The 13,986-nt window shown below is 42.4% G+C and overlaps 1 protein-coding gene across 1 annotated transcript in view; it reads left to right on the top strand.

Moving 5' to 3' along the window:
• Positions 1 to 13,986, top strand: part of PPARG (peroxisome proliferator activated receptor gamma) — a 102,666-nt gene that overhangs the window by 50,578 nt on the left and 38,102 nt on the right. Inside the window, exons 3-4 of the mRNA XM_006023900.3 lie at positions 4,053 to 4,222; positions 5,895 to 6,033. Of these exons, the coding sequence (XP_006023962.1) occupies positions 4,053 to 4,222; positions 5,895 to 6,033 (309 nt within the window). The remainder of the gene's footprint in view (positions 1 to 4,052; positions 4,223 to 5,894; positions 6,034 to 13,986) is intronic.

Raw genomic sequence — 13,986 nt, 5'->3', positions numbered from 1 at the left:
CTGAACCCTGTGGGTTCTTGGACCCCTTTTGGGTCTTGCACAAAAATGGTTGCCTTGGGGCACCTTCAGCCTTATGGGCTAGATGTGTGGCTCCAAAACCTCCCTTTTACCATGCCCCAAGCCTTGCAGATGGTATTCACCACTTGTCTCTCTCCGTGCCCCCTGGCGCTGGGCTCTCCACAGCCCTGTCTGCACAACCCCTGGCGCTGGGGTCTATTCACCCCCTTCATCTCTATGCCCCTGCCGCTGGGGTCTGCTCACCCCCTACATCTCTGTGCCTCCCTGTCACTGGGGTCCCCACACTGTAGTGGGCCCCCAATGAGGCTCCTCCTTCCCCAATAGCCTCAGCCTGATCCACCAGTGTTTATAGAAACATCAACCAAAAATATGAGCCCCTGGGCTATAACATAACACAAAAAGTTCAGGGTGTGCTCTGCCCTTTTAAAAGAGTCAAACTTCCTCCCTGGCACCAAGTGCCTTGTAGGCAAGGGTACCTGGTGAGTTCCTGGAGCCCCATTAGCCCTAAGTGCAGCATGTCTGGCAGCTGCAGCGTCCCTGGGCAGTTCCTCCCGGGAGGCTCCTTCCCCTTTGGCTGCTGGCAGGGAACTGACCCTCTAGTCCCAGCCCTGGGGTTTATATGTGCCCAGGGCCCTGCCTCTTCTGATCAGCTGACTGGCTGCAGGTACAGGTCCATTCCCTCCTTAGGTCTGCTGCCACAATATCCTGCACCTGTGGGGGTTCCTGCCTGACTGCTAGGGTGCACTCTCTAGGCAGTTTCTGCCCTTAAAGGAGCAGGCACCTTAGTGCCCTGCAACACCTTCTCCCAAGTTAATGAACATGTGTTTCATGGTCACTTATTTTATGCAGATGCTCCTTCATGACTGGATCAAACACAGCCAGGTATTCAATAAATTTTAAGAAGTTTCCATTACCAGCACTATATAATTTTTAATTTGTCCTGCAGAATGCCCAGGTTTGCCCACCAGGAACTCTCACTAAAGCAATCAGTCACTCCAATATTTACTGCCAGTATTCTTCTTCTCACCTGATTCCATGTAAATTTTCTTCATCAATAGTTCTCTGGTTTTTCAATCACAGTTCAAGTTCTTTCCAGTTTGGGAAATTTTCCAAATGTTCACAACTTTTTTTCATAAGAAGAGACAATTGCAGATATGTTTTTCTAGTCCTTCAAACTGTTTTCAGTAAGTGATGATGCACCAGTTGCTTTACTGCTAAACAGTTTGCAGCAGAAGCAAAACACTTGAGTCTTTTGACACTGAATATTGTAGCCACTATCAATACATTTCTTCCCCATTGGTAAGTAATCTCTTGCAATGATGCACAGAGAATTTTCTTTTATTTCCATATTTAGGGAAGTGAAATTCCTGAACTTGTTCAGGTCCATGTTCCACCACTATTTGTCGCACAGGGTCATCACATCTAGGCCATGTAGCAGGGTCACCGTACTGTAACTTGTTTGCACCTTCTTCATCTTTCATATATGTACCTTCTGCTCCCTTATTATCTTTATCTACCTCAACTTCAGCATGTGTGTTTGTAGGTGAATAAATTTTCTCGATTTCAATGTCAGTTTGATGCTGTGAGCTGCCTTTGTCTTGATGTGAGCTTCCTTCACCTTGATGTTGTGAACTGCTTCCATCTTGATGTGGTTGAAATGGAAGGTATTTCAGGATGGAACCCTTTTGCTTTGCTTATTCTTTTTCCTGTTCAGCTTTTCGTTTATGACACTAAGCTCCAGACGGGTTTTTTCTATCTGCCATGGTACCATTCCCCTGACACGGTTTTAAACTGTTTCAAATAAATTATCAATATAGAGAACAATCAATCTAAGCAGGAGCAATGCATAGGGGCAATGCCGTGAGCGTAGCGGTGCACCCCCTACAAAAAGGCGCTGCCGACATTGTCAGCGGTGCCTGTGGCCAGTGACCCCCCTCCCCCCACTGCTGACACCGCTGGTGGTGTCTACAGGCAGTCAGCACTCCCTCCGCCATGCTCCTGCTGCTGCCATGCACCCCCCAGCCCCCAGGGGCACGTGTCATTCATGAATCTAAGAACAATTTCAAAGAAAATTCTGGCTGTGATGACATTAATAATGTGGACAATTGATTAAATTATCATGAAAGAAATATGGCTAGGCACTGCCTAAAGTGCCTTAATGGGCAAACTGCCCCTGCAATCAGGAAGGTATTTGTTAGGATGTACGACTAAGGGTGTAAACATGGCAACTGGTTATCTAATGTTGGTCAAGACTGCATGGTCAAGCAGATGTTTTCCTGTTTCCTTAGCATGGTCTTCTATAAAGTAAATTGTCATTATCCATTGAGTAGTTATGTTTATTTATCTCACATATCCCATGATTTCTGGGTCAACCAACCTTACATGTTCTGTACACACAGTCATACAACTGTTTCCTTACACAACAATGATACAGGCATTATATAATGAACTAATTAAAAATATCTCTTGAGCTTGCTAGCAATTAATTACCACTCATTCTGCATTAACACACATATTCTAAATGCCTACGTATCTCTCACATAAGTATCCAAACATAATTTGTATATAAATCCTTATCCCTAGCTCAACTTACTTTAAAAAATCACATGCATTCTTACAAGAATTAAATGTAATGATTCAGCAATCATACTCTGACCATTTCTAGACATTATAAAATTGAGAATATTAAACATGACCACTCGGGTGTACCTACGATAACTACGTCGAGAACTACATTGAGATCTACAAAATCAAACCAAGACATTCCTACCTTGAAGCCTGTTTCCTGAATTACAGGCACAATTCATATCTGTACCCAGAGTTGGTGTATTTTGGTCATCTTACTCTTGATGAAATCTTAAATGCATCTGATGAAATCTAAGATGCTTTAGATTTTAAAAAGAGTGGTTAGAAGGGAGAAAAATGGTGTCAGAAATTAGTTTAATGAGCTGTAAGATGATATAGGAGTAGGGGTTCATTTTTTAGGATGACATTGCCAGTGGTATGCTCTTGTCATAAGTCCGCTTGAGTGTTGAAAAGGTAGGAGTCGCGATTCTAGTGAGCTTTCCTCTGAGATCTTTTCAGAGGTCTTTCTCCCCTTACTGAACCAAAGTTCTTAGACCAAGGTGGTGCCAGGGCTGTTATTTAGAATGATGTTCCTGTTATTTTGTTCTGCATATACTTTTGACACCCCCTCCCCAAACTTTGGTGCCCTAGGCGACTACCTAGTTCACCTAATGTTTGTACCAGCCCTGCATACGCTGGTATTAGGGTGCAGTAGATTAATTCTTCTGTAAAATAGTACTGTTGGGGATAGTACTGTCTTACAATGGAGACCTCTGGCCCCTGCCAGACCTCTGGACCCTGACAGCCCCTCCACCACCCAGAGCCTGGGGCTGAACCCCCATGCCCCTGCCAGCTCAGAACTGCTCCACCCCAGCTGTAATTGCTGTGGTCCCAGGCACACTTGTAGACCCTGTGCCCAGGAGCAGTTAACTCTGGCAGAAACTGTGCCTAAGTATATTGTGTTGCCTTAACAGCATGTGTAGATGCACCCACTGAGACTGAACCACATTTTCCAGTAGAAAGACATATTTTTAAGAGCATAAGCAGCTTTAGAACCATTAACCTCTTTAATGATCCAAAATATCAAACTGACTGGTTCTTTCATGTAATTGTGTTTTTAGACCACATTAGGGACTTCAGCCCTGCATTTGCAATGAATACTACAAGGCCTTTGAACAGTGAGAGAGTACACTACAGATTTGAATTCTGAATCTATGATCCTCTTTCTTCTCCAGAGCCTACCATCTTCAAAATTGTTCAGCCTCATTTATAGCCTGCTTATATGGCTGCATGTAGCTTATAGTACTTTACACCTTTTGTTTACAACTCATTATTTTTAATATTTATTAAACAGGGTTAAGAATCTGGCCTTATTTATACTATGGTTGCTAGTTATAATGAATCTATTTATTGTTACTTCTTGACATCTTATTGTACTTTTTGACCAGGTACTATTTTTTCATACACAGGTACAATCAAAATGGAGCCTCCTTCTCCACCTTATTTTTCAGAAAAAGTCCAGTTGTACAATAAACCTCATGAAGAATCTTCTAATTCCCTTATGATTATAGAATGCAGAGTGTGTGGAGACAAGGCTTCTGGGTTTCATTATGGTGTACATGCATGTGAAGGCTGTAAGGTAGGTGGTCACATGAGTGTCCTCTCTGTCATGAGAACTTGTTACTATTACCAAGTGAAAAATCACTCATTAAAAAAAGAATCTGAGAGATTACTGTTAAATTTAATACAATTTGTTTAAAATGTTTTTCTATCTATTACAGACACTTTCTATAATTAAAATTAATTTAATAATTAATATAATTAATTATAAATAATAATTTAATAATTTTCATTTTATTATTTATGCTAGATTTATTTTCAGTTTGGTCAATTACAAGAAAAGGTTATCTAATCAGAATTATCCCATTACTACTTTAAAAAGTAGATTTGAGTTAAAGGAAGATTAGTACCCAATTCCAGTTTTTAGTCCAACCTTAGGTAACTGCATGTTCAGTTTCTATTATTCTGATTTGGTAGCATTCTGCACTCGCTTTGCCCAGGTGTAGACAGTTATAGAAAGTCTCGAGATATTAGAGAGTGACTTAAAAAACTACAAAGATATCTTATCTTCAGTAATAGGTGATCAATGCCAGGGTCATCAGGAAAGTATAAATAAAATGATAATATTTGCTTCTTGTAGCTTGTTGAGTCACTAGTAAAGAAGGTAAATCAACATTCAATATTTTAAAGCACCTGAAGTGAAATTCATCATGTCCCGTGAAAGATGCATAATGGGATAGACCTAATCTAATGTTGAACAAAAGCATGAAAGTCAAAATTGCAAACAAAAAAATTATCTAAAGAATAGTATGTGTATTGTTGATTACTTAAGGTCACAATTAATTATGTAAATGGAAGTCAGCACCATGCTTATAATTTAGGTATGAGGTTGTAGCAAGTAGTGATTTGTAATAAACTTGGCTATAAACTGTGCATGAATAATCTAAGATTACAATCATATGGGGGTTATTCAAGTACAGTCCTAATTTTGCATTACAGATCTAATCCAACAAGAGCAATAATCCATTTAGAAACACATTGCTTCTGAAATGTCCTATTGCTTACTGGCTATTATTTATGCTGTTGATAGTTGGCTGCAAGAGCTGCATCTTTATGCAGAATTCATAACTGGTACTAAATTCTAAACCACCGCATAAGCAGAAATATTTTTGTTACATTGTTAGATTCTATTTCTATAAACTTTGAAGTAATAAAAGAATGTTGCAAATGACAACATTTTGAATTTCCATAATAATCAACAACAATGTATCTCTTTATAGGTGTACATGGCTCTGTTCAGTAGTTACCCTGCGCAAGTGGTTTAGAATTTTTCATGTGCTCTTGTACTTTGCACACCAGTAAGTTCCAAACACTAAACAAAAAATCGAATGCTCCGGATAAATAATCATCCTAGGAAATAGATTCCAGAAATACCTATTTAAAAAAGGTTAGCCCTAAGAACACCCAGGGAAACAGTATAGGTAGAGGAAAATGAATCTTTAAAAAGGGAAAAACAAAAAGATTTGCAAGAAAGTAAAGAAACACAGTAAAAAAGGGAAAGAAACATATCCCACAGCTAGTGTTAGAATTTGCTTGAAATTTAACATCAAAAGAGTGGGAAGATGGAAAACCTGTTGTATGGTCAATAATAGAATATTATGACTCATGATGGAGCATGTGTAGCATGTTTTTTGCATAATCACAGATACTTTTATGCTGATATTTTACCCATGTTTTTATATTTATTGCAGGGTTTCTTTCGAAGAACAATCAGATTAAAGCTGATTTATGACAGATGTGATCTTAATTGCCGCATTCATAAGAAGAGCAGAAATAAATGTCAGTACTGCAGATTCCAGAAGTGCCTTGCAGTTGGCATGTCACATAATGGTAAGTATTAGATTTTCAGCACTTTTTTTACAAATGATATTTAATCTGTAAAATATAACATACAAGTAATTAATTTTCATTTGTCTTGTGGGAGTACCTATGGACATCAGCCCCATTGTACCAGGTACTGTATAAACACATAACAACTAGAATGAAAATTTTACAAGACATGTACCATCTTTGTATTAGACAAAAAACAGAGAGGGAGATCTACGATTACTGCTAATATGAGGCCTGTGTTTTTATATTGCTGTGGTTCCTGGGCAAGATACATTTTTTCTAGTACTCATGACTAGTGTCATTATTAACTTCCTCTGTTTCACTGTGGGCATGGACAGATATGCATTTTGAAGAGCTTCAAATTCCAGAGCACTTCAGATTTGACACCATATAGATGTGTGCCCTTGCGGCCACTCCCTCACTGGAGATCTACAAAAAGGCCATGAAGGTATTCAGTGACACTGCTTTCCAGGCAGGGGACTGAATAGCAGGGACCCCTACATGCTTCTTGGTCTCTGGTCGCTGGGGCTAAGTACAGACAGTCAAAAAGCCCAATATGAATGAATTCAATATTTGCAGGTTAGTCTAAGCTGTGTAGATTGAACTGATAAGCAAGTGAACAGACATTCATTTCTTATTCTGGAAATGCAGCCACATGCCTGCAGTGGCTCAGGCCAGAAGCCAGGCACTGCTAGAGCATGCCTCCCTGCTCAGCTGAAGCAGACAGCTTGGGCCAAAGCTAGCCCACCTACCTTGCAAGTAGAGGGAGGTTTGTGGGGAAGGTACAATGCATCCTGGGATTCTGGGGGGACTGTGAGTAAACTTGAATCTGGAGGGGATCAGGGACAGGAGTTCAGTAAACCTAAATCTGTTAAGTCTGACCCTCTATCCGTCCATGTTTATCTTAAATGGTGTTCACCCATTTTGAAAGTGGTTTATGTGCACTGAACTTCTATTGTGTTACAGATTTGAACTGATTTCCAGTCACTTACACTGGTTTACGTTCAATTTCTGTCCCTAGCTTGGAGGTTTCCAAAGACAGCTGAGTGCAAGGAGAGCATTCATTGGCTGACTGTCCTGCTCCTCCCACCACTCCCTAAGGGAGGTGGAGTGGGGAACAGAGCACTGTGGAATGCAGAGGATTGCTGGGGCATACAAACATTTTAGGAAGTGCTTCGAACTTGTTCCTTTTTAATTTTTTTTTCTGTGGGTCATTTTTGAAGCACTTCGGCCAGCTTTAGGCCATGTCCAGATGAGCAAGGTTGTGTGCTTGCCATAGCACAAATAGTAGCAGCACAAATTTGTGCCACAGTGCGTGCCCCTGCAATTGCCCTTTGTTGTGGGCTGTATCCAGCTTCTCCCAGCTCCTAGCTGGGCTCCATGTGCTGCAGAGCGGGAGGTGGGGAAGGAGGGGGCTGACTGGGGCACAGAGTGCCGGAGTGTGGAGATAGTGCAGGGGCTGCCTGCTGGCTGAGGCACCCTGTGCACCAGCCAGTCAGGGAGCAGCATGTGGTAACAGGGGATATTGCCCACAGGTGGCAAATTAGCAGGGCCGTGCATGGTTTAATGTGCAACAAGTGAGGATTGTGGGGCCACAAACTATATGTGCCCTGCATGTCTGGATGTACCCTTAAAGTGCTTGTTTGTCCATGTACATCTGTGTCTTTGCTGTTCAGACCACCTCAAGCATATTTGAGCGCTTCATACAACACAGCTGACTGTGACCTGTATCACTTCCTAGCTAAACTGTGCTTTTGCATGTAGGGCCAAATTCAATAATGATCTTGCTAATTACAGCAAGTAGAATGGGGAATGTACCACAAATTATAAATAATCATAACTGGAACTTGCTGCATAAAATGCCTAACTAGGTTGGATGCTAAAAATGGTATAAAAGGATCCCAGCAGAACTTTAGATAGGCATAAATAGTAAATTACTGGCCCATCTCTAATTTTCCCCTTCCTTGCAGGGCACAGAGAAATTAAGTTTCTTTGAACATTAAAGTCAGTTTATGAATTCATGTGAAAATGCTTATTTCAGGACTTTTGAAGGGTGACAAGACAAACAAAATGAAGATTCTTTACTCTTTCTTTGGCAAAGACTTATAAAAACAGGAATTAAATGTCATAACGCAGAGACTTATGTAATTCTAAGAGTAAAGAATTGCAAACATGACTGGGAAAATAATTTCTCTGTGGTTTTTTTAGAACTTTCATTATTCTCAGTATAAAAAATGAGTGTACTGTGCCCCAGAGGAAAACTTAACTGTGGTTTGTGAACTTAATACATGCAGTGAATATAAATTGGTATGGGAAATGTTTTCCTAATAGAAAATATGGTTTTTAAGTTCCTGGGATGCAACACTAACTCTCAAAAATAAATCTCAGTATAAAGTATTTCTGTGGGTATTTTTATAGTAATTCAGGGTTTTTTACTATTATTATTTTCAAGGTGTGTGCCAAATTCTCTTGCAGATTAGCATTGTGGTTTCCACTCATTTCAGTGTTAACCATGAGCATGTAAGGCAGAATTTTGCAATAGTGTGTAAATCAAACATTTTATTCCTACTTAGTCATATCCTTGCCATTATGCTTACCACAATATATTTACATTTCATGAAGGTAGAAGATTAAAAGCTAGTGAAACAGGTAAGCAAAATTGTACCTTTTAAAATGCAGTACCATGCAGTGATGTATATGGAAATGTATCACCAATTTGGAAGATAAAGAGAGGCACTGGGTCAGATTCTAATATCACAACAGGGTACATTTATGTATCTCCACTAAAGTCAATAAAGCATGAATTCTCTGATAAAAAACCCAAAATCCATTATTAAAATGAAATCCCGCCCCCATAGCCCCCCCCATCCCCGCTGGTGCCCCTCACTGCCCACCCACAGCCCCCTGGCCCTGCTCGTGCCTCTCACTCCCCACCCCCCAGTCCCCACAGCCTTGCTGGTGTCCCTCGCCCCCCACCCACAGCCTCTGCTTCCCCAGCCTTGCCAGAGGGGGCCCCCAACTGCCAAGGCTGCGGACCCAGCTCCGCAACCCCCTGCCCCTACTCCCACCTGCTGCGGGCTCAGGCGAGGGAGGAGGAGGGCCTGCTCCCTGCCACCACATGCACTCCTATGGGGCAGGGGGGACCTGCACCCCCCAGATTTGTGCATGAGGCAGGCACAGTCTGCAGGCTTGAGTTCCCGCCCTGCTTCCTTCCCCCCAGGGCCTCCACAGCACTGCGGGCATGACCCTGCATGGCTGGGGACAGCGGGGCTGCATGGGAATCTCTTTGCCGCTGAGCTCCCCTCCTGTTGCCCTGGCGATATGACCCCTGCTCATGCCTCTGCTTTAAGGGGCACAGCCCCATGCTGCTCTCAGCCTGTCGTCATAAGGTCTGTTTTCCTGACCTCTGATCATGCACGTGGCTCTTCTCTGGACCCTCTCAAGCTTCTCCACATCCTTTTTGAATTGTGGGGCCCAAAACTGGACGCAATACTGCAGCTGTGGCCTCACCAAGGCCAAATACAATGGGAGAATGATGTCCCGGGATTTACTTGAGAAGCATCTATGGATGCAAGTCAGCATTTTGCTCGCTTTACTAGCTGCAGCATCATATCGAAGGCTCATGTTCATCTTGTGGTCAATCATGACCCCCAAGTCCCTTTAATCCATAGTGCTAGTCAGCGTAGCACTGCCAAGCCTAGAAGGATGCTGCAGGTTTTTCCTCCCACGGTGGAGAACCTTGCATTTTTCGGTGTTAAACACCATCAGGTTCTCAGCCGCCCATTTCCTGAGCCTGGATCGCCCTTCTGTTCTCAGGTGTGGATGCTTTACCCCAGAGTTTGGTATCATCGGCGAACTTGGCCAGTCCACTTCTGACTGCAATGTCCACATCATTAATGAAGATGTGGAACAATATAGGTGTAAGAACAGAGCCTTGGGGGACCCCACTGGTCACAGGGCACCATGACAATTGTCTTCTGTCAACCACCACCCTCTGGGTCCGACCCAGATGCTAACTTTAAAAATCCCAAACATGTATACAGCACAGAAATCAATAAAGGCCCACTTGTTTGTAAAACAGTAATGGCACTTGTTTGTAAAACAATAAGGGCAGACTTGTTTCCTAACTAGTACATAAAGTTTGGTTATCTCCTGTTTACCACTTTGTTTGGTAGCTAACACACACTGGTAGAGTACTAGAATGTAGCTCTGGATTATTTCATTTTAGTCTGAGAGTGCTGTACATTAGGAATTGGCTTTGGCTTTTTTTGTTTTGAATTAAATTCTGAAGGCAGCGTGGATGAGCTTGAAAAAGTTGAGAAATTATATCTAGATCTAAGATATGATTGCCAAGGTAATTTTGTTTCAAAGAAATCAATTCCCTAGACTTTTGCCTAAGAGTATCATTTGCTGGGTAAATCTGTCATGTTCAATTGTGCTATTTTTTTCACTTCAAAAAATAAGAATCAAGCTGATTATATCTTTAAATACAAAGTCTCTCTTTTAATCTTTGTAGTCAAGCTGACATAAGATCTGAGCCTTTCCTACTCTAAAATATCTTTGAAAATAAATGGGAAATTGTATAACACTTTGTTCATGTGTCATTGGGTAGGATTTTCCCCCTATGCCACTGAGATTTAGTTCTAAATTAAATTATGCATAAATGCATTCATGGTCATGGAACAACAAAAATTGAATAGAAGATTTCAGATTCTCCCTTATGGTACACCAATTTTTTGTTTGTGATTGTATTAAAATAAACCTTTACAAATTTTTGATAAATAATCTCTTCTTGACCCATTCATAACAAATAAAGTTCACTCCAAATTTGATGCAACTTTATTTTCCACAAAGCATTTCTGACATCTCTTCGTAAATTATACTTCCCAAAAGAAAAAAAAAAAACAAGAAATTAAATTAGAAAATTCCAAAGAAGAAAAAGACTTTAAAAAGGGGCAACTTAAAAACAATAATAAATAAAAATGATGCATGTTAAATTCATGGATGCATTTTAAAGGGAGGGGGCTCTGGGTTCCAATCTGGACCTTGGCTTTCAAAGCAGCAGAAACATCCCCACTGTTCTCCATCCATTTTATCCAATATTAAATATTAAATATAAGTTATAATGGCTTAGCTTCAAGAGGAGGGCTAGAGAGAAAATTATGTAATACCTAAGCTGTGGCCTGCAATTTATATCAGTTACTGTGGATGAGAGGGGGTGAAAACATGAATTTCCTGTGCCTGAGTGAATACCCTAATTACTAGATTAGTGTGGCGGGCCAGTAGGGGGTGCTCCTGCATTGAGCCACCCACCTCACTGTGCCCAACCATCTTCCAGGCTCTGAGTGCCTCCCTGGGGGTGCCTCATGTCTGGCCGACCCCCTTCCTGGAGCAAAGCTGCTAGCCTGGGGGTAGAACTGCCACCACCCAGGGATGGGCTTGATTCTGGCTCTGTGCACCCTGGGATACACAGGCCTAGTAGCCCTCGAGGGTTCTTGATTCACTTCAAGAACTTGGGATGCTTCCCTCAGTTGGAAGTACAGGTAGTAGTCTCCCTTAGTCAACCGAACCAAGGGGACCCCCAAGGCATCTGAGTTAATGCAAGCTATATATCTAGTTAGATCTCAGGTAGCTTACTCACAGGTATCATCCAGAGGCAGGTGGAGATTCCTTCTGGAGGCAGGCAGTCCATTGATCATGAGTTTTGAGAGAGAGAGCAAGTTTCAGATGGTCCAGCTCTTCTCTCTCTGAGTTTTCCTCATGGCTGCTACTCCATCCTCCTGGGCAGTCCTTAACTTATATAGCCCTTATGACCTCATTTACCTGTTCCAATGGAGGCCAGCACCTGTTGGCTGTCAGCCAACCAATTTGAAATGCATCACTAGTTTCTGGGCAGACTGACAGTTCCTAGCTCCCCAGGTAGCCCAAGCCCCTCACCCAGGTATGTGATGCCAGTCACATAGGCAGAGGGAGCAGGTTTCCCCCCTCCCTCAGGAATGTATCCAGCTCAGGTTACCTAAAAAGATAGGGTAAGGTGTGTACCCTCTGTAGGGCCCATCTTAACCAAATTGTCACAGAGCAGAGTTTTGGGGAGAAACAGAGGTGGCCTTCTGCCACAATTAAACTAAAATATAGGAGGGTCTTCCTCTTCCACTTCTTTTTCCAGGCTACAATTTCAGGACTTATGCTCAGCTACATTTATACCAGAAGCGGGGAAAATATGGGCCATGGGCTGAATCCAGCCTGCCAGGCAATTCCATCTAGCCCGCAGGCAACTATCAATTAATTGTACCCCACCCAACCCATACTCCTTGCCTCCACCCTCATGTGCTGAAGGGCCCAGCCCAGCAAGCGCACAGCTTCTGGGTGCGGCTGCTGTTGCCAGTACTGCAGCCACCAGGGAACTGCTCAGCTTCCCTGGCCTCCAGCAGCTCCTCCTTGTCTCCCTGCTGCAGCATTTGCTCTGGGCAGCAAGTAGGGAAGCGGTGGGGGTAGGGGGAGTTGCAGCTGTGTGGGGGCATGGAGCATGGGGCTGGAGCTGGCAGGAGTGTGGAGCCTGGGGTTAGGGGGTGAGACTTCTGGTTCCCAAGATGGCAACCAGGGGGTGGGCACCTATAAAGGGGTGCGGCTACCTTCATGGCCCTCAACAGCTCACCAAAACTCATTAAGCAGCCCTCCAGCTGAAATAATTTCCAACCCTGATATATACGGAACTATGTAGTCCTGCCAGGGTGTAGGGCTGAACATACTCAGTAGCTGTGTAGGCACTGGCATATCCATACTGCACGTGGAATAGGATCTCAAACTGTGCATAAGTGCCAAAAATGGCAGTTACATGGCTGGGTAAATGCCATTTGGGCAGGCAAAGTGAAATAGATTCTGCCCTGGGTATCCCTTTGTCAAAGGTATATAAACACGCCAGAAATACCCTTAACCCATACACAGTTCAACTTCCACAGTCTCCATAATGCTGTTAGTTATTACTTAATTTTGCTGGAAAAATAAGCACAGTAAAATTGTTTTTGACTTTACTATAGGTTAATTGATGTTCAGAAGAGCATCCTCAGCACTATACCACTATGGCCACTGACAGATGTGGGGAAAAAATGGTGCTTTACCAGAAGAGGCATCATGTCAGTTTGACCCAGTTTGCCCAGTGTCTGTATAGATTATGCACTTCAGCAGTGCTTTTTTGGCACTTTTATCTAATAGCTGAAACTATCAGGCTCGAACTGGTGTGAGGCTTCTTCTGGGCATGTGCTGTACTTGGTGCAGGGGTGCACCAAGCTAAAAATAAAGTACTGTTTTGGGGGGGATTTCATATCTGTAAGCAGCCTAAGTTATTTTGGAAAAATAAAATGTTCAAGTTGTACAAGATGAGGGGCATCTGTTATCCTCTGACCCTTCTTCTGAATCAGGTCCATTAGCTCCCCTGAAACAAGGGAAAGCTTAACAGTCGCTTTCTGTGTGCAGCCTCATGTAGAACTACAGCTACGTGTAACTTGTTGCACTTATGTGACTCATTGCAATGCATATGCCAAGACACTATTGGCTTTAGTACAGCAAACTACAGATCACTATGGCTCTTGGCATCAAAATTAAATTACTTGTGGGACAAACTCACTAGATCAAGGTTTATAGGACTGGGCTAATATTTAAACACAACATGTTAGGAATACTAGGCACATCTACACATGCAGTTAATGCAACTGAATATACTCTGGCTCAATTTGAGCTGGATTAAACTAATATCAACATTACCATCTACATGTGCATTTAAGCACAGTAATTTACTGCACTGCCAGATACCACTTGTGTCTGAAAGGACTATCTGGCAGTGCAGTAAATTAGTGTACTGTGTCCTAATTGCTGCACATGTGTAAATAGTGATGCTTTACTGTGAAGCAAATTAGTTTGCTGCTCAGTAAAGTTTCTCATACAGATGCACCCATT

This window comes from Alligator sinensis, unplaced genomic scaffold (assembly GCF_000455745.1).
Source record: "Alligator sinensis unplaced genomic scaffold, ASM45574v1 scaffold81_3, whole genome shotgun sequence".
In the NCBI taxonomy this organism is placed as follows: Eukaryota; Metazoa; Chordata; order Crocodylia; family Alligatoridae; genus Alligator; species Alligator sinensis.
The sequence above is the reverse complement of the archived record's forward strand: the minus strand, read 5'-3'. Positions and strand labels throughout refer to the sequence as shown.